At 42.9% G+C, this 26,898-nt stretch overlaps 1 protein-coding gene across 3 annotated transcripts in view; it reads right to left on the minus strand.

Moving 5' to 3' along the window:
- The window catches only part of kaznb (kazrin, periplakin interacting protein b), a 159,120-nt gene that overhangs the window by 3,930 nt on the left and 128,292 nt on the right, over positions 1–26,898 (minus strand). For 2 of the 3 annotated variants that reach the window (XM_030091512.1, XM_030091513.1), the window contains 12 exons: positions 16,610–16,801; positions 12,531–12,667; positions 12,115–12,285; positions 10,012–10,192; positions 9,676–9,809; positions 7,959–8,082; positions 4,643–4,833; positions 4,405–4,523; positions 3,606–3,837; positions 1,796–1,897; positions 1,049–1,215; positions 869–965 (listed from right to left, as the gene is read on the minus strand). In XM_030091512.1, the coding sequence (XP_029947372.1) occupies positions 869–965; positions 1,049–1,215; positions 1,796–1,897; positions 3,606–3,837; positions 4,405–4,523; positions 4,643–4,833; positions 7,959–8,082; positions 9,676–9,809; positions 10,012–10,192; positions 12,115–12,285; positions 12,531–12,667; positions 16,610–16,801 (1,847 nt within the window). Of the gene's footprint in view, positions 1–868; positions 966–1,048; positions 1,216–1,795; positions 1,898–3,605; positions 3,838–4,404; positions 4,524–4,642; positions 4,834–5,739; positions 8,083–9,675; positions 9,810–10,011; positions 10,193–12,114; positions 12,286–12,530; positions 12,668–16,609; positions 16,802–26,898 lie in introns of those variants that run through there. The other variant, XM_030091514.1, reaches the window with a different exon arrangement.

The following is a 26,898-nucleotide window of genomic DNA, read 5'->3' on the forward strand; positions in this document are numbered from 1 at the left end:
ATTAATCTGAGACAATTTTAGAAAAACGACTCTTTGATGCCTAAAATCACAAATAAAAAGTAAAGGAATGTGGTTTTCAGCGATTGTTTCTCTATTTTAAAATAGTTCTTGGGAATAAATGCTACATCATTGAAAACAAGAGAACAGGCCACATTCAGCTGTGCTGCTCATCCCACAAATGGTACGGAGGCCCGTAGGGGACATACTGCATATGTTATTTTTTTCCTCTGTGTTTCACTTTCTCTTCTTCGCGTTTGTATTTTTCTCCTCACAAATGCGGCTCTATTCAAAGGGAAATTATCACATTCTACAAAAGAAACATTATTTACTAGAAATAATAACATGTAAAGTTGAGATGCCTTTATAGCCGATGCACCTGCACCATGTCTAAGGTTTTATTTAATTCGCATTAGATTTACATCTTTACTCAGACATGAAGCTGTGACGCTTTATTCTTGAATTCACTGGAATTATTCACACTGTTCTGTTGCTCATTTGTCAGTTCTAAGTTTTATGTACTGAATAAATGAACTGATTAAACACTATTGCTATTGAATGAGCGGGTTTCTTTTTAAAGAGTTTACCTGCGTGACTCACCCTTTGTTTCCTCTCTTTCGTCATATCTGGAAACAGTTTTACGACACGCAGTTTGATCATAGTGTTTGGAAACAGTTTCACCACCTGTTATTTTAGAAACAGCCGAGCTCAGAGGCTTACGTAACTTTTATTGACGAGGAAGTGTGACTTGATTAGTCAGAGTAAAGATAAGATGCAGCTTCAATCCACCTGGAAGGTCACCTTGTTTTCATGCTGTTGAAGTGACTTTATATTTCAAAGCTGTGTGTGTGTGTGTGGGATGAAGTGTTACCTTTCCTGATCTCCTGACTGACACTCGATCCTCAGTGAAGCGATTCACAGCCACTGGTGAGGAAGATCCAGTCAGCTCCGAGCCGAGCTCCACATTACTGCAAACACACACACACACACACATCATGTCTGTGAGTGTTGATATGCATATCTTTACGTGCACGGTGAGGAGTGTGCGTACCTGAGAGGGACGGCGAGCGTCCTCATCTCCTCGTACAGATGCCGGTGCAGCATGTGCTTGTTGCTGGGGATCCCCAGAGCTTTGGCCAGGGCGTCGGTGTCAAACGACTGGTCCAGAGCCATCAGGGCGCCGTGCACGCCCTTACCCTGAAGGTTGTCTGCAAACTCCTGCAGGGGGAAACACAGAGGGTCAGCCATCACAGCTCTCACAGCTCTCACAGCTTTTTTTCCTTTTTGTTCCTGTTTTATTAAAGTTGTGGTTTTTCTTAAATTCCATTGTTATAGACATTCCTCTAATGGATTTTTATGTTTTAATCATTATCAAGGCTGAAAAAAGTCCTTGTTAACAACTTTTTTTTATCAATTTGAATCTTGCTTGTTCTGGAAATAAATGGAAAAAAATAAAGTTAATTAATAAAGGTATGAGTGTATATTGAAAGGACAGCTTCAGTCAGACAGTTTGTTGGCAAAGTCAGAGAAACGAGGTGGAGATGGTTTGATCGTGAGTGTAGGAGATATGAAAGCTGTTTAGGAGTGAAGGATGGAGAGGATGGAGCCTCCAGGCAGAAGAGGAGCGCCAGAGGAGCTTCATGGATGGAGTGAAGGAGGAGACAGAGGGAGACCAAGAAAGAGATCCGCTGTGGAAACAGAAAAATTCCCAAAGAAGAATCTGGGTGTTCCCAATACATCAAAGCGCTGTTTGGAAAGTATTGTGCTGAAAGAGAAAACATTTCCAGCTGCGGCCCACCTTAAGGTCGATCTCTCTGACCCACTTCATCACCCTGTGGCACGTCCACACCACCGGGTCGCAGTTCAGGTTTTCACATTTAGTCCTCCGGGCCTGCAGAGCCTTCAGAAAGCACAAAGAGACGGAAGCTTTCATAGAATAAGAGTTTAGTTAAGCAACTTTAGCTGGACAGTTTTACTTTTGAAGGGATGCAGTAGTGAGATCCTTCACCTCACGGTGAGATTATCCTCAGTTCGATGCCTTTCTGTGCAGAGTTTGCATGTTTTCCCTGAAGATTTGTGTTTTTTTCCACTGGAATACCAGTGTCCTCCCTCATTAGAGATATATACAGTTGAGATAAATTGCTGAATCTGTGCCACATCACTGTAACCTAAACCTAACCTTCTTTCTAAAGCTTGTGTGGCTTCTTTATTTGTTCAGGTAAAGATATCAGCTGTTCAAAAAACTTAACCTGATGTTAATGTTGAAAATGAAGCGGTCATATGATCCTAATTAAAAAACAACCTTCCACAAAGCCCAATGATGAAATGACTGAACTCACTGAATGATTAAAACATTACTTTTGAAAAAACTCTTTGAAAAAATATTTGTATATTCAGACTGAGTAAAACCTCTTGCCCACTCAGAATAATTAATTGGCCAATCCTAGAAGGATGCATCTGTGGGATCCTCGGCTGAGAGCAGCTTATCTGGATCAATCAAGCTACAGTGTGGAGCAGAATATCCAGGATCGATGCTTAACAGCAAACTGGACATTTGTTCCAATGAGTGATTCTCTACTTAGACGACTTTCATACTTATTGAAAAGAGAAATGTCACCTTTATATTGATACAGTGAAACTTCCTGTTATGAACTGAAAGCATGATCTTATATCTTCATCCAACATCAGTTTATGAAGCAAAGGCATCAGTATTTGAAGGCAGAGTAAACCCTGGACGGGTCAACAGTCCATCTCAGGCAGTCACCCGGTAAACTATCGCATTTGGTAAAGAGCAACTCTTTCCTTGATCATCTAAAGTTCAATGAGTTAATGACAGCCTCAGAAAACAAGCAGAAGAATGAGAGCGAGACTCTCAGCTGGGTGTTTCTGGGTGTTCTGGTATTCAGGAGGATTCCAGACTGAGTCAGAGTTACAGACGGTGTCAGACTTCTGGAATGCGTCACAGTTTGACAGTAATGAGTCAGACGTACAGATTAGGTCAGAGTTTTAGAAAACGTCCAGTCCGAGAACACATCAGTTTTTGAACCTTTAAAGGTTGATTAATATATCTGTTCTTAGTGTGTCACAATGCTAAAATATATCAGAATTCCACTTTATGTCAGAGTTCTGGAATGGGAGAGAGTTCCTGATTGATTCACATTTCCAGAATATGTAATATTTTAAATTCTGCCAGTTTTAGGATGTGGAACATTCATATAATGTGTCAGTTTTACAATGTCAGAATTCTAGAATGAGTCGCAAAACGCTGGAGCTAAAACGTGTAAGAGCTCAACAGGGTGTTCATGTTAGGATGTGTGCAGATTCTAGAATATGTCAGGGTTCTAAAATCTGTCAGTGTGAGGATGTGTAGAAGTCCTACAATGTATCGGTTCTAGATTTGTCAGAATTGAAGACATGTTCTGGGAAGTTTGAGAGTTCCAGATGTGCTCTGAAAGAGTACACAGAGAAAACATATTCCCGTCCAGGCAGAACATGAAAACTCCACAGAGAAAAGCTTCAAACTCAGACTCAAACCGGATGACCTCACAGTCAGTGGAGAACTAACCACTGCACCGCCGAGCAGTGAAGCAGAGGCTATAGAGTAGAACCTCTTTATCGAAGCTGAGCATCTGCAGCAGCTGGATGGCCAGCAGCAGGCTGGTCTGGTGGAACTGGTCGCTGATGTTGAGGAACCTCTCCAGGTCCCTGCGGCTCAGAGAGTTCAGCACGCGTCCGTCCACTAGATGAGTCTGAAAGGTCTGGGAGTACTGAGGAAGGCCCACGTCGCTCAGCCACGACGTGGACACCCAGTGGTGGTCCAGCTCCGACGCTTTAGACAGGCTGCAAAACGAATGCACAGCGATCAGAAGTTATTCTTTCCCCGTAAAAGCAGTTCTGAGTAGATAACAGGTTGGCACTGAAATATAAAAAGAAGGAAAATCAATACAATTTATTAGAGTGGCATCTTACTTTGGATGGATCCGTTACTATTTATGCACCATGTTTTAGGTCAGTAATGTATTCATATTGTAATGCATTATATGATAGAAAATAAAATCTATGACAAAAACTTCAATGAATGAACAGTCTAGCAATCTGATAGTCTACTGTAATGATTTATACATCTTAGACATTTTACAATTTCAAAGTGCATTTTCAATTTTCTATTTGATGTCAGCAATGCATCTCATACATGTTTGGACGGGGAAAAGAAAAGGCAGTGGAAGTAAAACCACTGTAATGCTGATAAAGATAATATTTGATCCATTATAATGTCAGTTGGACATTTGCAGCGTCTGCTCGTCTTTTTCGAATCGGCAGTGCAGAGTGACACACTGCACCCGAGTGGAGACATTATAAACAGACCTGTGTTTTGTGTGTGTGTGTGTGTGTGTGTGTGTGACTCACCCCTGCTCCCCCTCAGCTCTCCTGTAGTCCTCAATGGCCAGTCTGACTTTCCTTCGGTGAATTGGATTGGTGATCCCCAAACCCAGTTCCAGGTCTTCATCGGTCAGGCCCAGCAGCACCTAAAGACCACAAATCCAACCGTTCACTAAACAAAACTGCCCCTAAAACCTCATCTGCTGTCATCGTGCACCAATTCCACGCACGCTCAGAGAAAGAACATTGTGTTCCAGAGGCGCACCTTTCCACTTTTGACGTTTTCAGAGCAGGCCCGGATGTACATGGGCATTCCCATGACAACCTCCAGCCAGGCCTGGACTGCACCTGCCCTCCACAGGGACATGCACGTGTTCCGAGTGAGCTCGGCCTGCTGGAGGCGGTCCAGCTGCTCCTCTCCGTCAGACAGGCTCTGCTGTGTGAGGCTGTCAGAGTCTGGATGGGTTCAGGAGGAGTTACAGCGTGGCATACGGGAGAGGTTCAGGGTCAGAGGGACGGGCAAATCAAAAACAGTGACTCGTCTGGAGACAATCTGGCTGCAAGTCAGAAGGCAATAAGGATGAAAAACACACCTGTGGAGCTACGCTGCAGCCCTTTGCTGTCTATAAAGAACAGGAATGTGCTTGGAGATTGTTTTAGGTGCGCACAAGAACCGGTGGAGCCACAAGATGGCGCCGGACTGTTTCAGAGGAGACGCTCTCTCAGTGTTTTTGAATGAACCCTCTGCTGCAGGACCAGGAATACTCAAACTGGATCTCAGTGCCTCTAAACTCCCAGCGTGTGTTGAAATCTGACTACACAGAAGGTGTTTTGCTGAGGATGAAGCATCGGTGCTGGTCAGATCGAAAACTAGACGTTTAGTACAGGCGTTAAATCACTAAGTGATTATGAGGGGACTTCAGACCAGTAGGATAATGTATTAGAGACACAGGGATTATTCATAAAACATCATGCTTTTATCATCGCAAAGACACTGACTCATACCGAGGGGACGAATCCAGGGTGAGCCCTGTGTGATCTGATTCGTCTCCACATGCTCGACAGAAATGCTGCATGCAAATTCCAACCAACCCCACCCCCCCCAACCCCCAACCCCCAACCCCCAGCCCGCGAGTTTCCAGTAAACAACAACAACAAACTCGCAATAGTCCACCAGACATGAGTGATATGAATAATCCCCAGAGTGCAGGAACAGACAGCTGGTAATCACAGATGAGGAGTTACTCACTGGCAGGAGAGAGAGTTGCCATTAGGAATGGCAGGAGGCGAGGGAGAGACACGTTAGACTGGGACACAAGAACAAGATTACTCATGGAACAGAAAACTGCCACATAGCATGTATTCAGTTACTAGTTTTATTTTTAAAATAAGATTTCATTTCAATTATAATTCATTTTTGGAAAATGTTAAAACCTCCTCAATATCCAGCCGCAACACCTGCAGCGGGTAAATATTTGAAGTGAACTCATCTTTGTCTCATATTTTTAAATAAAATACTTCAATAGATTTTTTTTAACTTTTATGCAACATTTCCTAAATTACAAAGCATTTGTTGGAGCCACATCTGCAAGAACTGAGGAGGGAGACTACACAGAGTCAAACAGAAAGAAAAAATAAAATAAAAAAGGAAACATAAAAGAGGAAAGGGCACCATGCATTCATGATGCAAGGAGATTAAACTAAAGAGGAGGAAGGGCAACACAGGAGCAACACAGGATTGTGGAGATTATTAATTGGCAATGGATGGACATCTAATCGCAGCAACACAGAGGGATCATGCATGTTGTTTAATGCACATTCCTTTGTCTCGTGTTGGCACATGTTAGACGGCTCACAGTAAAAGCTCCCGTCTCACTGAGCTGCGACGACTCGCCGGGCGAACGTGGGACAAAACGCACCAAGGAGACGAGAATTCAACTGAATTCTTACTGTTCGCTTCTATTTTGTCTTTGTTTGATGAGGGTCGAGTGAAGTACGAGCAGGTATTCTTCATACACGGCACTCTTCTGTCCTCTTGATACGTTTTTCATTCAGTGAAAAAAAGATTAACCCTCAGTTGGGATTACTTCCTGCTCGGAGATCAAATCTTCAGGGGACGAGAAACCTGGATGACCCTCAGACTCCCTTCTCACCACACACACACTCCTCTGTTTCCTGAGATGTGCGCGCTGCTCGCTCCACATTCAGACAATATCCAGATTCAGTCCAGATTCACGCGCTCAAGATTTGAACAATATTCACTTGTGAAGCACCAGCTCCACATTCGCACAATATCTGCTTGACATTTGCACGGCATCGGCGAGATACTGGTTTGAGATTTACCCAGCATTCACATGGGACTCAGCAGTAATTTCAGACGACGTGTTCGTCTTTTTTACAGCACTCGCACGTCATTTGCTCGAGACTTCTAAATGCAGACCAGATCGACCCGTGCTGACGGCTCATTTTCTGATTCACGGACGCTAAATGCAGCGGGTTGGGAGAGGTGTTTGAGGCTCGATGACGACCGATATGTCTCCTTTGGGTTATCAGCTGGTCGCAGCCCAGTGAGAGCTCGTCTCAGAAAGGGGTCAGACGTTCAGGCTAGCAGTGACGGGACGATACGCGGGTCTTTTTAAGATGAGTGTTAGACCTCTGGCACGAGCGAGTCAGTGCAACAGCTGGAAAGAAGCGTGCCAAGATATGCATCGCTGTTGATTTTCTGCTGCTCTTTGTTTGTGTGCTCAACGTCAGTGTCGTGAAATTATCCGTCCCAGACAGACTCTGAAATCCCTGTTCGGCCGGTCGGTCATTAAAGCAACTGAAGACATTATTTACTATCATAAAACAGAGGAGGAGATCTCCCTGCGGAGCTGTGGGTGGAGAACGCATTTCAGAAGCACCTCTCACCAATGCCCTGTTTGTCTGACTGATCAGGGAAAGCCTAGAAATACAGTTTTGATCAATGTTTTAAAGCAGTCAGGGAAATGCTCCTCGGTCACTAAAAGGAAAGGGCCTGAAAGACTGAGATTTAGAAAAAAAAAAAAAAAAATTAAAAAACAATATGTAGAAATCAATGATGCAAAGCATGATAAAAGCATCTGCAAATTAACAAAAAACAAATGACATTTACAGTAAAACACAAAGTTCACAATAGTTCCTATTTACATATGAACAGCAGTCCTTCAAGTCTCCAGTTATAAAAAACATAAAACATTAAGACAGTTAGAAGGTAATACAGCTTAAACATGTCTACACATAATAATAATAATAATAATGATAATAATCCAGATATATTTATATGCATGTAAACATATATACATATGCATACATGTACAACTATAAATATATTTCTAATTTACAAACATACAATTTAAAGGTAATTTACTGTACATTTAATGGGAATAGCAGTCTCTTTCTTTATGTTTCACCCTCCAGACAAACCCACAGACAGAACAGTCTGAACACACCGTTAAAGCCAGGTGGAAATCCACACAAACACACACACACGCACACACACTCGCACACTCAGCATCACCAGTCGGCATCTTCCTCTATGTAATAATCAGGGGTGGCTGTACCATCAAACAGGCCGGGGTCCAGGGACTTGCGCTGCTTGCCCCGAGCGAACACTCGCGACAGCGACCCCAGAGTCATCTTCTCCTTCTTCTTCTTACGCTTCTGGTCCTCCAGGTCCTCCATGGACTGAACGAGCAGAGCAGAACAGTGACCACGGGTTATTCTGACCGCCGACACTGACTCAACAACCATCTAAAGCCAAATATAACCAATGTTCAATATCGACCCGATCTGTGGAGCAATGCCTTGCTGTGGAGACCCTGTGAGGAAGAGCAGCTGATTTATAAGTGTTATCCGACACCGTTCATTTAGATTTATGGATATTTTCATTCATGGCTCTTATGATGTTGTCACTAATTAGCAGGATAGATACTTAACGATTTTTTTTCTGGGATTTATAAAGTCTCAGCTGAGATTTAAATGCCTCTTATTGAAGATCTATGACAAAGATTTTTGTGTATTGTGCTGAACATATGTATGAACAGAAAGTCAATGCCACACTAAATCACAGTTAGAGATAAATCGGTTTAACATGTAATCACTCTTCACTCTGAAACCCAACAGATGAGGCGATCAGATATCAGCACATCCAACAAACTGTGGAAAAAAATAACAATATAAGCAACTTATGTCAGTTTTTAACCGGTAAGTGTTATTGCTTATTTAAGAGTTTTTAAAAACGTATATTAATAATGTAAATGACTAAAGTGTTACTGATTAAGCTTTAGCTCAGCATAAACAATGTGATACACGTGTCTGTGGTGCCTCTGAAGCTGACTGTTAAATTACACAACAAATTAAAAACATGAACCTGGAAGAATTTGCATTTTGAAAGCTTTCAGGTGCTGTGTTAAAATATTTGATGGTGAAGAGAACAGGCGTTATTCTATCAAAATTCAACTGCAGAGATCTTTCATGCTCCCATATGATCTATTTCCTTCACTTCTATAGTTGCTGTGATTATTTTACTTTTACCGTCTTCGCTTTAGTGGTGACTGACAAAAAGAAAATATTAATGAAAATATCAGCATTCAGCAACATGCTCACAAACCAGTTCATGTACAACGCAGTATGGAGCATTTATCTAATTTATCTACAAGTGTGACATTAAAAAACCTGGTTTGACTGAATGTGGGCTTTATCTCGAGACAGTAGCAGGTAAGTAATCTAAATACAAGAAAATTTTCCTGAAGACAGTCAAAGAGGAAAAACCTCTAAAACAAAAATATATGAGGATTATGACTGCTGATTGAATGTGTGTTTATTCAGTGCCAAACATGAGAGAAGGAGCTAAAGGAATAGAAAAGGAAGAATCGCACCCAAACCCAAATAGAAAAATAGGTCGTTTTGATTCTCCACATGCCCCAAAAGGAGGAGAAAGAAGAATAAACTCATCGATCCCGTAAAATATAATATGCAGCGTCGTGATGGACTTTGTTTTTGTGACTTTATTCGGATCAGCTGATGGAAAACCAGGAGAACGTGGGTTCGCCTGCTGTTCGCCGGGATGTGGGTCCTGTCAGTGAACTCAGCAGGAAAACAAACCAAAGGTGTCAAAACGTCACCGTGAAGACTCAAACCATCACCAGCGAGCAGGCAGGCTGAAGCCTGAGGACTGACAGGACACACACACACACTCACACACATGGGGGAAGCGCTCACAGAGGGTTGTGGTGGAGTGGTTACTTGCTCGGGGGGGGGGGGCCAGGCAGCTCTTACATTGCAGAGGGAGTGCGTCCGGTGACGGGGGGAGTTGATGTCGCTGGGCGTGGACGAGCGGTCGCCGTCGGCCGCGGAGGCGTCCGAGATGACGGAGGGCTGTCGGGAGTGGCAGGGGCTGATCCTGACCACCGCTGAAGGTGACACACACACGCACACACGCACACGTGCACATACTGAAAACCCCCTCAGTTAGAGTGAGAACCCTCCAGAAACAAGACCCTCAGTTCACATGCAGAGTCCCGAGGAGCAACACCAAGCAGCGAGTCAGTGAGCGAATCAGCGAATCAGTGAGTCGGTGAGTCAATACAGGAGTGTCGGGCGTCGGAGGCTCACCCTGCCGGTCCGTGGCGTGGCCGTGGTAAAGGGTCTGCTGGCTCTGGCGGATGGCGGCGGTGAGCGGCAGGTCGGCCTGCATCACCCACTCCTGACTGCCGTTCACCACCGGCTCCGTGGGCACGGCCACCGAGTGGCGCTTCGGCACGTCCTTCGTCAGAGTGGCCAGAGACTGTTTCGCCTGGAAAATGAGTCACACACACACACGGTTAAGACAAAAAAACAAACAAACAAAAATCAAACAAAAATCCCCTCAAACACCAATATTTCGATTGGACTTTTTTTTTTTCTTTTTTTTTTTATTAATGAAGGTTGGATTTGATCGTGTGGAAGCGGCTGGATTCTGCATCTTGAGTGTGCCGGACCAGTAAAACAGCATCAGTAACCTTTAAAAGTGAAATTTAAAGTTATTTGTTGTGGTGCCGAGTGATGAAAATGTCCACATCTCAACATAAATCCAGTTTTAATGAAACTTTCCGGTGCAAAACAGTGAAATGTCAAAACATCTTCCCCCGTAACTGTTGAATTATACATGTTTTTCAAACCCACCCCGGTTTTCTCGTAATGAAGCTGCTTTTTTTCATGAAAGCATCACTGATATCTCAGCTCAGATATCAGTGTTGTGTTGTGTCTGCGACTCTCAAGAAATCTGTTCAATCAATGAACTCAAAGAAATGTTTCCAATTTGCTTGATGGGCTGGACTGGAGCCACAGTTTAGTCCCACGTGCCTTATGTTTCCCATCCCTTGTGCCTCAAGTTTTCATGCCAAGGTGTCACAACTCATCAGTGATCAAACCGTAAGGCAAACATAAACGACCGGGACTGATCATCAAATTACAAAATACTACGCGGTCATGTGTCAGTCAGACGAAATGCATGTTGTGTTCAGCTATTCCATCAGAGCTGTAAAATGTGGTATTCTCAGACGGAGGGCCATAAAAACATCTGAACCTGGGTAGCGAAGCTGAACTTTAGACATGTTTGATAAATGCTTTCACTCTCACTCACATGCACACTGCAACTAAACCAGGTCTTAGACTGAGCAGAGTGCAAAGTGCAGCTTGCTCTTCTCGGCTGCTGTAGGAATGACGGAGATGTTATACAGATAGAAGCAGCTGATTAAAAGTCATGAAACAGCTGTTTTTTATTTCCTCAAACCCTCACTGGCCGACTTTTACCGGTAAGCTTTTATAAGGTAACAATATAATATGATAATAAAACGGTAAGCAATTGCGGATTAAAGAAAAACATTTTGAAAAATTTATAATGAAAAGTAGCTACTAAAGGAAACTTCTCTTCATCTCAACGTGACACTCTCCATGGCGTCAGGCTCGGTCACCATGGAAACACACAAAAAAACTTGATACAATGTATCACTATACATTTTAGTGGTCCCAGAATGCATCACCAGGAGTTAACTAAAGCCGACCAGCAGCTCAGAAAGCAGGACAGAGAGAGGAATCATTAAATACAGTTCGGAGGAAGGACTTTATAATATTCCCTTCAAATTCTAATATTAGGAATCAGAGTGTTTCACTTTCAAAGTCGTGACCTTAATGTCACTTTGTACTTTCTTCGTCCCAACAGTGGAAAAACTCTCTGTTTTCCACATTGTTGTCTATAAGAGGCTGTTCATAAGGAGCAGAAACAGGGAAAATACAGAAAAGCAAAGGAAAAGCAGGAGGAATGTTTTTTTCCTTTGTTTTTTCGAGGCTGGGTTGCTTGATGGCGCCGCTGCTCCGGCGCCGACGTGCCTGCTAATCTGATCTGTGATGCAGCTTGATGTGAGGATCTGTGGGTGGCTGCGACTCGCCGAGGGAGGAGAGAGATTAATGACACACAGACTGACAACTGTACCTCGGAGGGACCCGCAGAAAAAAAAAAAAAAATGAAGAAGAAGAAGAAGAAGAAGGAAAAAAAAAGCCATGAAATTCTTCCTCAGCCCGGAGAAAGACTTAGTGCTCTGAAAAAGGGAAGGGATGAAGCGTATATAGCAGAGCGGCTTACTGCTGACAGCCAGACGTGTGTGTGTGTGTGTGTGTGTGTGTGTGTGTGTGTGTGAGACGTGACGCCACGGCGCCGGCGTGAGGAGCCGGACTCACCATGGTGAGCTCGGCCTCCAGCTCCTTGATGCGGTTCTCCTTCATGTCCATCTGCGAGCGCAGGACGTTGGCCTGCTCCGTGGCTTCTTTGGTCTGCCTCCTCAGGTCCCACTTCTCCCTCTCCAGCAGGTCCTTCTCCTTCGCCAGAACCTTCACTGCATCCTCGCTCTCCTGCAGGTCACGTCAAGGTCAGTCTGTATTTTTATGCATTCTTGATAATGACATATTGAAAAATAACAGTTTGTCACATTGATCATTTAATGTGTGTCTGCTGCTCGTTAAAGCTGACCGAAGGGACAATAGGTGACGTTTTGACGTTTCACAGTTGTGAAATAATCTCGCTGCTGTTATCCATCAGATCAAACCATGTAAAGAATTCACGGCGTCATTTAGCGGACCGGCCGAGGCGGGTTTACCTTCCGGTGCTGGTCGTAGTTGCGTATGAACTCCCGCAGCTGCTCCTCCCGGCTCTCCAGCGTCGTGTAGAGCTGCTGCATCTGACTCACCAGGTCTGCCTTCTCCACTTTTAGACGCTTGCGGTCGGCTTTCATCGCTGTGACACAGACGGTCGCACAAACGTCTTATTACCAACGCAGTGAAAGGAACAACCGTTTAGAACTTCTGCTCTCGGTTGGGTCAGTTCTCAAACAGACTGGTTGACAAACGACGCCTTGAATCTCATTAAAGCTCCAGTTGTTGAACTCACTGTGATCACGTATGTTGGAATATGATGTTAAAATGCCTTTTATGCATTGATTCAGGTAATCCTGGACCATTTTCTAAAGTTGAGCTGTGAGAGGTTTAGACTGAAAGGTGGCTGAGGAGCAACATGTGGCTCTTAAGGCCCTCTGCAGTGGCTCCATGAAGCTCTTGCAGAATCGTTATATGAATAAACTTTTCACTTATTTAGATTATATTTACACGCCAGAGTGGTTTTCAAAATGACTCTTAACTCCTGGTTAAAAAGGGATTCAAAAAAATGGGGAAAACATGAAACAATGATAAAAAAGATTACATAACCTGAAATGACTAGAATTTTGAAAAGAAAAAACAATTAAAAATAGACGGGAAATGCTTAAAAAGAGACAAGACAGCCACGATGTTAAAACTGCTTCCTTAAAAATACTGAAAAGGAGTGAAACTGCTAAAATCAGGTCCAAAAACAACTCCAGTGTAATGAAATGTTCACTGTCCTGAATTACAACTGAGAGTTCATAAAAACAACAATGATACAGTTTTTATACGTGCATCAAAACTATAAACGCCACTTTAGAAGCTGCGTTGGCCTAATTTCAAAGGTCAAACGTGGTTTGTGACTCTAGTGAAACTTGATTTAGTGGAAAGTTACAAAAACCACTCCTTTGATTGTAAAGGTTGCAGACGCCCGGGAGACGTCACTCTTCCATCCGCGAGCCTCCAGCAGATCCTGACTGACATGTGTTTTCTGTCTCCCCTCTCCGCTCTCTGCCCTCCCTTCACACCCGCTCACAGCGAGTCCTGTTTCTCTGCTCGTTGCTCACTCTCCTGTCATTTTCCCTCTCAGGTCCCGGCGTCGGGGCCGACACACCGCTGTGATCAGAGGGAGGCTGACGGAGGCCCATCCTTGAAAAATCAGCTGTCATGAATGAAACCGGCTCATCACAGTCACACAAACAAGATCATAAAAAAACCTGCTGACTCCACATGAAACCTCGGCTCTGAATGACTCAGCTCTCGGCCAGTTGAGCTCTGAAGATGCAGAAGTTTACTAAGTGCCCTTAAATGTTCATTTTTATATGTGATTAAGAGTTTCTGATGCACGGATTATATGTTTTTAGGATGTCAGTGAACTCAATGCTTTGCAATTGAACTGATATTGAGAATAATTAAAAACTATTGATGACCCTCCCTTGTAAAAGCAGTGTTTGGAATCAGGATCCAGCTTATTGTGTGAGTTAGAAATGTTTCTGTTTTGTTGTGATTTCATGTTGTTTTGTCCTGCTGGTGATCAGCACACAGAATTTTAAGGTCACGGCTCAAATTCCAGCCCCACTTTATTGATACCTGATGCATGTTTTTTATTGTCTTTGGCATGTTTTCACGCCTGTAGTTATGGGGTGGGGTTGGAATTCTTTCCTCTCCTGCACAAAACCTTTATCTGTTCCCCTTTGTGGCCCCGTCAATCTGTGTGTTCACAGTTAAGAGAAAAAGACTCGTGGCTCTGCACAGGTTTCTTCTTTACACAATTGTCTCTGTATTTGTTTACATGGAATTGATGGTCTATGAAAGTATTGCATTTAGAACTAAATTAATCTGACTTGTTTTAGCCTACTTTTAAAAGTTACTTTGTTTTAGTATCAGATTGCTATTAATTCTTAAACATTTCTGTCTACTTTTTAAAGCTGTGTATTATGAATGAAAGGCGATATAGGAATACAGCTATATAATTTCTATTATTAGTTATAGATATACATTATAGATCATGTACAGGAACTAATATACAAAATTAAGGAGTAAAAACAGCAATTAAAGCATATTACCAATAATAAAAATGAAGAAAGAGGAAAGAGATTATAATGTAATGCAATATTATGTATAACTGAAAATATCTAATGTATGTGACGTAGTATCTTGATATTATTCTGTTTATAAAGATTTATCAAAAAGCAACTATATAACAAGAGCAGTGAAAAAATACAATAGGTATTGATTTATATATCTGTTTATCATCATTTCTATTATATTTTTTTATATTCTTTTATATTCTGAAGAAATCCCAGTTTGACTCTGGCAGTGAAATGAAGCAGACTGCTGTGTTTACAGGGGTCCACCACTAGGGGACACTGTGTCTTCTGCTTATAAATGGTGCAGCTGCAGTTTTTTTTTTCTCCCACCTCCTCTTCTGGAGAAATGATGGTCCAGACAAAATGATGTAATCCTGACAGGAGATAAGTGGCAGAGCGGCGTCTGTTCATTCATGGCAGAAACTGATTCAGCGGAGGAAAACAGGAGCTTTCTTTCCATTTCCTGCTGCCAGCTGCTCGTCCATGATGCAACCGGTGGGGCTGTTTGCAGCCTCTCCCGGGAGGCCCGGGCTCCACAGAGAGGCATGACTGGAACCCGTGTTTTCCATAACCGCTCACATGTGTCACTGAAGGCGCATTCCTCCCGTCAGCCTCTTCATATTTAACACCCGACGTTAAAAACCTGTTCGGCAGAGGTTTCGCTGACAGTTTACAAGCTCGCAGTTAAACACCTGCGACTGGCAGAGCAACCGTGGTAAATCACAACCACTGCCTTGTCGCTTCTGACTTGCTCATCTGAGTTACAAACAAACACGCAGCGATTCCAGAGAACCCAGTGCAAAGCATTTCCAGCTCCTGACTGATGGATGTTAATGAAAATGAGGTGACAAAATGTCAGACAAGTTAACGTCTACACCCTTTAACACAACGACGTACGTCTCAGTATTGTGTGTGAAACTCTGATAAAACTGTCCTTAGAGAAGTAGCATATTTAAAATATTGGTTGGATTTTATTATAATTTTTTTTAACATGGATGAAATAAAAGTCGTTTCAGTTCAGGGGAGACGTGCGATGGAAATCAGAGCTTTAATCATGATCCTCGCCACAGTTTCAGCTCGGAAAATTACAGCTTTGAAATGAATTCTTTCATACAAAACCAAAAGTGAACAAGCAGAATTTTCTAAGAAAAATAAGTGTAATGGAAAAAGACTGATGTTCGCAGAGCGCGCCGCGACTTTTCAGCAGCAGTCAGTGTTTTCTCAGACTCACTCTGAGGGAACTTCATGCAGTGAGCTACGAAGGGTTAAACATTCAGTGAAAAGTTGCTGTCAGGTGTGTGTCTGTGATGATCAGTCCGGGTGTCGCCTGCTTTCCCCTCTTGTTAGTTGGGATTATCTGCAGTTCCAGGAACTAAAAGTGATGCAGAAGGAGTGTGGATGGTCTGCTGGTGAAGCAGGATACACTTATTAACATTAACAGACTGATCAAACTGAGTTTATTCTGAGACCTTTCTACCAGAACCAGCAGCAGTTTGTCGTTCAGCAGCTCTTCTGTTGCACCACTGAGCTCTGACCAGCTGTAACTCTGTCACCCCTTCCCTGTTTTTTCCTCTTCAGTCGACTGTTTGATGAGGACCACACGACCAAACTCATATTTCTGCTCCTTATGTGTGAAGACTGAACACAGAAGATTCACCTGCTGCCTGATAAGTCATAATATTGTGGCTGATCGGTGTGTATTACTACAGACCTGGGGGTGTTGGAACAAGCTGTGATAAGATCCGGGTTTATCTTTAACACGCATGTAATTTGACATGAACAGTAAACATTTCGCATGTTATTTTAGGAACGTTTTGCTGAACCTGACATGAAGCAGATGTCCTGAATGTTTGGAATAACAGATACAATCTGCAGGTGATTCTACTTGCAAGTTTCATTCACTTCCAGTGATCTGTGTGTAACTTGAGGGGGGCTCTTGTGTGACCTCTGACCTTGTAAGGCCTCCTTGGCGCGGTCCAGCTCCTGCTCCTTGTCGCCCAGCTGCACCCGCAGCTCGGTGGCAGAGAGCAGGTTGGCGGAGCAGCCTCCCTGGGTCTCCTCCAGGTCTTTGCTCAGCATGTCCTTCATTTGCCTCAGCAGGTGGACCTCCTCTTGGAGCTGGACCACCTCTTCACGCAGCAGCACTGCGGGAGAGACGAGGAAGGGGAGTTCAGAGTATGCCGGGGAGGAATGAGGAGTCCGGAGCCGGAAATCAGTCGAGAAACAAGCAGTTCGAAGAGGAAAGAGGTGAAAATGTTAAAAACTTTCACAAGAGGAGTGATATTTAAAGGGATGAATGATGAATATTCAGCATATGATGAGCACATCAACACATCAGGCTCCCTCCAGACTCACAACTCCGCTCAAAACGCAACCACAGGTGTTTTAGAAAGACAGTGAAATGCTGAGTGACAGACGGGTGACTGGCACAGGATGTGAAGCGGCGAAGTGAGAGACGGCAGCCTGATGGGACAGAAAGCAGGAGCTGGAGCAGCTTGGCTCCCCCCCCCCCCCCCCCCCCCCCCCCCCCCCGCGGGGAAAACAGGCCAGCAAACAGCAGCAGGAAGCCGAGGAGACGACACGGCGAGCTGAAGACTCGGCCACCGGACAGGCTCGCAGAGAAACGATGAAGAGGTTCCAGAAAAAGTAGCTCAATTTAGGAAGAGTGTCATGATGATTTATACCAGGCGCAGAAGTTTAAAAGGTCCGTTCCACACCGGCCAACTCTTTTCATGAGAGCAGAGATGAACGAGCCCAAACGCTCAGCTGCACAGTAACATCTGCAAACCCCAGTCATATATTTGTAGATCTATAGAAGCTCAGAACCACAAAGGCCTGAATGGGCAGAAATCTGCAGCAGCCACCTTAAGATCAAACATCAGTCACCTCATCTGAGCAGGAGAATAACGCACAGCGCCGGCCAGAATATAAAACCGGATTCTGTCCCTGAAAACAGGTCTGAGAAAGTGGTGCTGTCAGAAATTCCCATCGTGTTCTGCATAACAGCAGCGCGGCCGGCCCGAGAACGACGACAAGCCGGCTGGATGTGATCTGAGGGCGCCCGACTCACAACGCATTTCACCAGATTAAAAGACGACTCTCACCATGAGGCCACCTCCTCGTCTAAAGGGCGCACGATTTAATCTGGTTTTTATGAAGATGTGAATTAAAAAGGCTGCTGTAAACATTTTTAAATCCTGTGAACACAGTGTGTAAACGTATGGTCAAACGTATGGCCAGCGCCTGAGCCGGACGTCCGGCTGAGTTCTGTAAAACTCAGCTCAGCACCAGGAGTTCTGTATCATTCCTTAAATCTAACGACCGACGGCTTCCAGCTGCACTCAAAACTTCTAAAGAAACTTATATAAAAGGATCCTGTGTGTAACAAATAACAGGTAAAAAAAAAAACAAAACAAAACAAAAAAAACTTCACAACTACAGTAAATATCCAAAGAAAACATTTAGCACAAACAGGTTTTTAAGGAAACAACAGATTATTTCCCTAATCACAGAAACCTCTCAAAACCAGACATGAAATGTCTCTTTTTCCTGATTACAGTCATAAACTGAAAAGAAATGATCTTTCATGACGTGAACGCACATAACGCTCGCTGAGCTCCTGTGAATTCTTCACACACAAACAAAACTTTTCAAAATCAAAAATCAAAGCTGCTCATATCTCTAAAACATATAAAAAAAAAAGGAGAAACGACGCCAGCCTCAATCCCCAGCTCAAGCACAATTCGATGAACAGATCTATTTTCAGGGAAAAAAGCCTCAAGTCTCATATTGGTAGTGATTATTTAAAACTCCAAGAGAGAACATAACACTGTTGTAAAGAAAGCAAAAGTTAAAAGGGAGTGAGTTTCACCTACCTCTTGTTTTTGATGTTTTTTTTTTTGTTTGTTTGTTTCAGAATCGACTTCAGGTTCACCTCAGTTTAATCAAAAAGACTTGAAGTCGGTCAAATTCTAAGCTGTTTAACGTTGGTCCGGTCTGTTTCTCCAAACAGTGATTGACTTATTTAGTGAGAATCCTCACATTCATTTCCGTCACAGACTGCATGTAGAAACTATGTGGAAATTCAGAGTTGAGGGAAGATTTGCAGGCCTGCAGCCAGAAGTTGTGGGTCTGCGGCGGCTCCGATAAGAGAGGAAGGGACCGTCCATCGGTCTCTGTCAGCGCGGGACTATGGAAGCGCACCAGGCAGCTCTCCGCTGCATGTGACAGAAAGAGTTTGTTTCCCAGAGAGAGCAATCTTTCATGGCCTTCTTGCAGCTTAAATCCGCTTATTCATCTGTTTACCTACAGGCTCTCCTATTTTTGTCACAGGCGGCCCGGCTGCAGCTTGCATGATGGAGCTGGACAGAATTGTGCTTTTTTTTTTTTTTTTTGAGTTGCTTTATTGTGTTTCGTTTAATCCTCATCTCAAAGCAGGCTATTTAAATTATCTGCTGCATTTGCAGTGATGGAAAGGATGATCTGCTCTGATTAGTTATACATTTAGAAGCCAGAGAGGCTTTTTTCATGTATTACAATAAAAATGCTCAAATGAATATTGATGAGCTAATGAAAAAAAAAAAGCAAATACATATTTGGGTTCAGGCGTTATATATTTTCCACCGTTGAGTCAATAAGAAGTGTGTCTTGGGGGGTATTTAAAGAACATTTGGTGAGAAATGTGTGGATCTTACAGAGAAATCAATAACTGCATTTCCTAAATCCAATTTTGCATTAATTCTCATTATCATCCTCTTACACAGTAAAACACACTCTCACGCACGCACACACTTCAGGTTCATTAACTCACATTACGGCAGAAAATAGGGCGACACGATATCAAGCGAACGTACCGTAATGCCATGTATTCCAATCATGACGTCTCTTGAGCTCTTTACAAGGAAATATTTGGGAATTATTAATATTTCACACTTTACTTTTTTACTTTTGTATCTTTGTCGGGTTAAGTCCTAAAAAAACACACCTATTTCGCAACTCACAGTTTAAAGAATTAGTGTCGAACTGCAGTGCAATTTGATCTCAAGTGTATTATAATTCCATTATAACTTATAATAAACTACAATTCCAAATCTGTTTTTATTTTAGTGCATCAAAATATTAATATATCATTCAGAAGTTCACTTTTTTTGAATTAACCCTTTATAACAGATGAGAAATCTGAAATTTGATTTCTGCAATTTCAACAACATAATGTCTCAGTTCACCGTGCGCTTTACAATTTTCAGATCTCAGTGGATTATTTTTTTGTATTTAAATAATTTATGTGTTTAAAGGCATAAAACATTTGGCCACTTGTACCTGGAACAAAAAATACAGCAGGCTGGTTTGTGTTCAGAATAACTTTTTAAATTGTAGCCATTATCTTTAATGACATATTTCTACATCTGTGTAGTAATCCTGAGGTTAGCATCATAATTTCTCACAGCGGTTAAATCTCATTCAGGCCTGACTGGACAATAGCTGGCTGTACGTTCGATAACTCTCATTTAAAGTGTTCTGCAGTTTATTAATGTATCATGATGACCATATATGGTCATTTAATGATGTCTTTATCTTTGTATCAAGGGATTCCAGACATCAGTGTTCTATTTTCATCCAGCTTTACATGCAGTTTGACGGAGCCACGATTTTTTTTTTTTTTTTTTATGTTTCCGTTGATGGTTTCAGAAGCTGAGTCGTTTCCTGACGTTTTATCGGTGGTCATATTTCATTGTTACGGCATAACATTGAATTATAAAGCCAATGCAATCCGCTGTGAACACGAGGTGCTTTATTCTGAAAATAAATAAATATGGTAAACAGAAAAGCCACTGAATTCACTGTGTTTTTCGTGTGGAACCCTCCAGTCCGGCTCGATCCACTCGGTGCAATTTGATGCAGCTAACGTCTAAAATAGACACATTGCGCACGTCTCAATGTGGAAACATCAGCAATTTGTCAGGGAAAGCATCATTTACGGCTGTCCAGTCAGTCTGGAGCAATCTGCATACTGCCCATTCTGATATAATTTCAATATATCTTGCAGTCCTTGTAGAAATCCACTGGAAAAGGGAGCGATTGGAGCTCATACGAGGACATTCAGTCACTTCACAGCGATGTATATGCTGCTGGACGACTGACGGCTCCTGATAGAGGGGAGTCATCTCAGCGCTGTACCTACAGACAGTTCAGCTCCGTACACACTGTTTCATGCAGTATAAAGAAGCAATTTAAACCGACAGGAGTCACATAAACCTCACGGAGGAGTGTGCGCTCCGTCCTGAGTGGCTGTGCAGCCAGCTTGGCCAAGCTATTACAGCCCTCGCATGTCAGAGGAGAGCTTCTCTTTAACGTGTCCGTCACAGGCAGCCGCGAGCAGGTCACTCTCACACACACACACACACACGATGACAGTCTGTGTGTGTGTGTGAGGGCCAAGAGGCAGCAGGCCCATGGAAAGCAGCCCAGAGGTGAGGTGAGTGCTGGAAACATGCTGATTGGTGGTCAAAGACCTGAAGTTGTCTCCTGTGAAGCATGCGGAGGATTAAAGTGGCACCATTTATATACATGACTGATCAAAGACGCTTAAAACGCACAGCGTCTGAATACGAAGCTCAACTTAAAGTATCACCATTTGATTTATTTAGAAGCCGTTTTCTGACTCCAGAACCTGATCTGAACCACTGAGCTCTAAAATTATTACACATCCTGCGAAGGGATCAGAGAGAAGCTTCCATCTCTATAAGCAAAATAATCAGTGAGCACTTTTCACTTCTTACAAAACCTGAGCAAAGAGTGAGCAATGTTTCTGAGGACAGTATTTCCAGGAAATGTAGAGACAAACAGTCAAAGTGTGAGGCAAAATGTCTCATCTTCACCCAGAGCTTCCTCATCCTGAAAGCAGAAGAGAGTCGGAGTATCGGCAGCAGCCGGCGGTTCAGCCCTGGAGGAGCCAGCTGTCACTTCTCCCACCTCTGCCTCCCTGACAATTCAAAACTGTGTAATTTTAGTGAGCACAGAGGATTCTCGCTGCTATTTCTGTCCGAGAGCCACGCAGGGGCCGAGGACGCCTCGTCTTCCTGTCCTCTCATCTCTCAGGTACAGTAACCGATAGCGGGATAACAAGGGCACCGTGCCGAACATCTTCTTATGCAAAGCTGCCACAACTCTGTCCGAAAGGGAAGATTTGAAACCTTCACCTGTTACATTTACCTCCATCAATATAAGAACGTAAAAGGGCTTCAATAGTGGTTGAATAAACGTATTAAATTGTAGTGATTTTGAATGAAAGCAGGCAGTTTGAAGGATTTCGGTTTAGAAACTGGTATTACAGAAGATCAGTTTAAACCTCTGCCTGAAGCAAAAGACACACTCATCACTGAAATAACCGCTGCGAGGAAACACTCTGGGCTCCCCGCTAATATCAAAGACGACTGCAGCTGGGATGTTAGTAAAAGGTTGCGGTTCGTCATTTCAGGCGCGGTTTGCACAACATTTTGCTAAGTGAGTCAAGGAAAAACAGAAAACTTTACAGTGAAAACTACTTTTTCAAGCCTGCTCCAGAGGTGGAACTTTCCGAAAACGCTCCGACTCCATCTCCATGGAAACGGAGGAAAATGATCTGCATCTCACAGCGATCAAAGCTGCTTCACCAGCAGATCAGACAAAACTCATCGCAAATATTCAAAAAGAAGCGTGGTAACTGTGACCAGATTCCTTTCTCGTACTGTCGGTGGAGACGACACACGCAGACTGACATGCATATCTTGAGCGTGACGGAGCCGCCCGGGCAGGACGGGAGGGCGGCTCAATCTGGTCAAACAGCTTTCAGAAACATGCTGGTGACAAACGGCTCCAGATAAGACCGCCGTCACTCCCGCAGCAAAACAAAACCAAAAAACACCACCGAGTGGTTTTCTGCGCGGCCTCCTCCGGCTCTGATGAGCCTGCTCGCCACATGCAGCAGCGTTTCCTCCGTATTGACGCCGTCACCGTCTGTCAGCAGGTTTGAATATCGGACGACGGTGGGATTGGAAACGTGTCACTTTCTGCAATAATCAGGGAACTTGTGGAGCCTGAAGGAGTTTTGATTACTCGTCGCTCAGTTTTCCTCCAGCTTGTTAGCTCCTGAGGCGAGTGTGTGTGTGTGTGTGTGTGTGTGTGTGTGTGTGTGTGTGTGTGTGTGTGTGTGTGTGTGTGTGTGTGTGTGTGTTTTTTTTAGGTGATGTAGCAAGACATCAGAGCAGTGACATTTAACGGCGGAAAAGAAAAAAAAAAAAAAGTAAAGACAAAGACACCTGAATCAAAGCTTTCTTTAAAATAATTATGAAGAAAATGAGAAACGTCCCCCGGGGAGAGAGAAACAGCAGAAGAAGAAAAAGTTGAGCGGAGGGTTTGAGGTGACACAAAGTCTTTATAAAACACGTCTTCAAAACTTCCTAATTCTTTCTTTAAGAAGTTTTTCTTGTTGAAACATTTCAATGAACACATTGAAAAGAAGACTGCTGAAGACCGGTGATGCTGCAACGTGAATCAGATTTTTATAACCACCTGTTTTTATCTTAAACTAACACAGTCGATGATCATATCAACATCTGGACAGACGATTGATTTCTAATATCTCCTGCCACAATCACTGTCTACACAGTATAGAACGACAGTGTGCAGCAACATTGCATGTTATTTACAAGAAAAGTACATTAAGAAGACCTGTTTCTTACTGGGTGGGTGTTTTTATGAAAATAGGTTTCAGTGGGCAGTCTGTAAGTTTTTCATATTTTTGAGATAAATATCAGGACCATTCATCATAACATCAAATATCAGAGAAGGTTCCTCAGTGAAGAAATGCTGAAGGAGTTGAACATTAATGGTCTTTACTTGTTTTTAATAGATAAGACAAGAATACCTCAGCTGTCGCACAACTGTCCTGTTTCCTTTTGTTTCCTAAATATCATCACTTATTTAAAGGATTAACCCAAAAGGAGACTACAGCAGTGCTTTACAACCTCACTGTCAACTTTCCCGGAAAAATATCTCAGAATGCAGCGGCTTTCTGTGGCGTTGCTGGAGCAGTGAAAGCATGTATTGTTCTTACTCTCCTCATCAAACAGCGGGGGGCAGAGCGAGGCCCCCCCACCGTCCCACAGCACTGCTGTCAGTCAGACGTCAACACGTTAACCGCTCCACATCCAGACTCCTCGCCAGGACGACACATGATCCGCAGATCCAAACTGCAAATATAGATTCTTTCTTTGACAAATTCAGTTTTTTTTTTTTTTTTTTCGGGCAGACTGGTAATGAGCGGCGTGACTGGCCTGAAACACTCCGGCCCCGCAGTGAGGCTTTGCTCTGCTGCTAAACTTTTCTCTCCTCCTGAATCTAAACTGACGCTGATCAAAGGCGACATTAAACATGTTCTACTTCATTAAGCATTTATGAAACTGAGTGGATGATGCGGTGATGAAGAGCCAATTAATTTCACTCCAGAGTCACATGTGCGTCGCTGCGCTGCTCGGAAAATGAACGCCAGCAGGCAAACAGGCACTTTGGCACAGCGCACGTAATATTGTCTCATTTGTTGTGGGCATATACTCATCATTACATTAGTCCAGGCGGTAACACACACACACACACACACTCTTTGTGTGTGTGTTTCTCATTTTAGGAGGAATTGTCTTTGTGTTTTGGACAACAAAACAAGCCAATATCAGGTTAACTGTTGGTGAAAACATGTTTTAGTGACTTAAGAAGTCGAGGCAAATAGTGGTTATGACTGAGGTCAGAGTATGGAGTGTATCGTCCTCACACTGGTGATGTTAAAACACACAGAAGTGTGTGCAACACTATGTTGCACACTCATGCTGAAGGTAAACGTTGGCAGCTCTGGTCGTAAATAGCTAAAAGTTATTTAAAATGTAATCACAAAAAGCAAATGAAAATGATTCAACTGAAAGCTAATAGATTATCAGCAGGAGTTTTAATTTAATCCATTATTCTGCCCCGCTTTATTGAACTTAATCTCATGAAAGGTTGCAGTCACAGTTGACTATAAACAAAAGACCAGAGAGAAAATATGGAATTAATAGATATGAATATAATAAGATACACAAACAGGTCAAATTAAAATGTTGCAATATCTAAGAATAAGCACTTTAGTTGGATAAAACTGAAAGGCTGAAATAATTAACGAAAAGTAAATGGATAAGATTAGTCAGCAGTAAGAAAAAAAATGTTCAGCACTGCGTTGCAACAATAGTTGTTTTAAAGTGCTTTATGAACAAAGTTGAGATGAGTAAGAAAAAAATACGCTAAACATGAAAGAATAAAAATTGAAGGAAAGTGCTCAAAGTGAAGAGCTGTAAAAATTCCTTTCAAATGAACTTATCAAAATAAGTTCAAAGTAAATGGTGAGCTGAATGTGAACATATAGTAAATAGCTTTGAAAATGACAGTTTAAAAAAAAATGTCAATAATCTCTTTAAAACAAAACACAGGTATTAGGCTGAAAGTGAAAAAAACACAATTAACTAGAAGTTGACAACAGGTAAACCTGAAGTAAACTACTGGAAATAGTTATGAACAAACTTGTGAAAATGAGTTAAGATGCTCAGTTAGTGGAGGATTAATCTAGTTAGGTGGTGAATATGTGGTTTGAGATCAGACTGGTTTGTTGGTTTAGATTACAATGTGGCTCGGATTATTACTGACCTGTCCTGTGAATCTGCAGGACAACAACGTGGGTCAAAGAAATGCAGCACACGCTCATAAGAGTGTGCATGTGTGTATTTCCGCCTTGTATTATGCTGAGAGCATGTGTGTGCTGCGCTCTGGCCTGCACTAATTACAGAGAAAGGATCAGCGGAGAACGCCGTGGGAGAGTCAGCAGTCAGCTGCTTCTTGATTAATCTCATCATTCAGGTAGCGCTGAAGCTCTGACAGGCAGAAAAAAAACTGCGTGAGCATGGACTGAAATCATTTACACAACAATGAGTGTCACAAACCTGGTCCTATTAATATCTCCTGCAAACACACTCCGTCTTCATAAAACCGACGCGCTGCAGCGACACTGCTGGGAGCTGAACAGTGACGATGAATGACAGAAACGTCACCACGGCGCTACATTTTCAACTGAAATATGAGGAAACCAGCAAAGTTTGAGCTCAAAAATCTGATTTTTGGAAAGAGTGAAACATTAAATGCTCTGGTTTCTTCGCAGCATCAGGTTTGGGTGTTTATTTAGGTGGCAGTTTGAACTTCAGCCACACAAACCTAAGATACAAAACTGTCAAAGCAACCCAACTCTCAAAAATAAGTATTTCCACACTGACCCAAACTTTGCTTCAATCCCTCTATGGACAAATTACTGCAGTAAATAACTGAAGGCTTTCTGATGCCCTAAATATAGTGATTTTCCTGGTGTAAAAAGAAAAAAACAGTTTAGTCTAGATACTCATGATTGAGCGAGCTTGTAAATAAACCACTGTGCGAAGGGGAAGAGGAAACAGAGCGAGAGAGATGCTGTCACCACGGAAGATTCAAATCTAAAAATCCCAAAATTTAAAATTTCATCTTCCTCCTGCAGTGTTTTCAGCCGGTCTTTCACTGCACTCCCTCCAAACCCATGGCAACTTGTGACAGCGGTTTTTATGAGAAACACGGAATCCGCTACAGAGAAGCGGAAAGGAACTTTGAGCTTTGCTCTAAAGAAATAAAGAATAAGTGTCATGGTCGACATTTCATTTCTTAAGTTATGATCACAGTAGTTTACTAACATTGGAATGGCTTCACACAGTTAGACGAGATGTCAACTCAAACTCATGTTGGCACGTCTAATAAAGTCTTCCACCTCGCAACTGTCAGCTTCGTATTTCAATATCGGTTTTAGGCATGGGCCGGTTACCGGTTTTAAGGTATACCACGGTATGAAAAAGTCAAGGTTTCAAAACCACTAAAATTTTCCGTCATACCGTTCCTGCGGTATGAGCGTTTTTTTAATGTGACGTCTAATCGGAGAAAGTAGCGGTCCCTCTCGCTGTCTGCAGCTGCAGCCTAAAGCCCCCCTTCCCCCTCCCCCTGCGCTTGTTGTGAGTGACGAGCAGGCAGCTCTGCAGGCTGTGTGATGGCTGAAGGAGGCAAGCCCCCGGAACTTTTTTCCGCCGTCCAAGCGGACTAAAAGTCGGCTGTTTGGGAATACTTCGGCTACCGTGAACGGCCACGGCTTGGAGGAAGAAGGTCGCCCGAC

Source organism: Salarias fasciatus, chromosome 5 (assembly GCF_902148845.1).
Source record: "Salarias fasciatus chromosome 5, fSalaFa1.1, whole genome shotgun sequence".
In the NCBI taxonomy this organism is placed as follows: Eukaryota; Metazoa; Chordata; class Actinopteri; order Blenniiformes; family Blenniidae; genus Salarias; species Salarias fasciatus.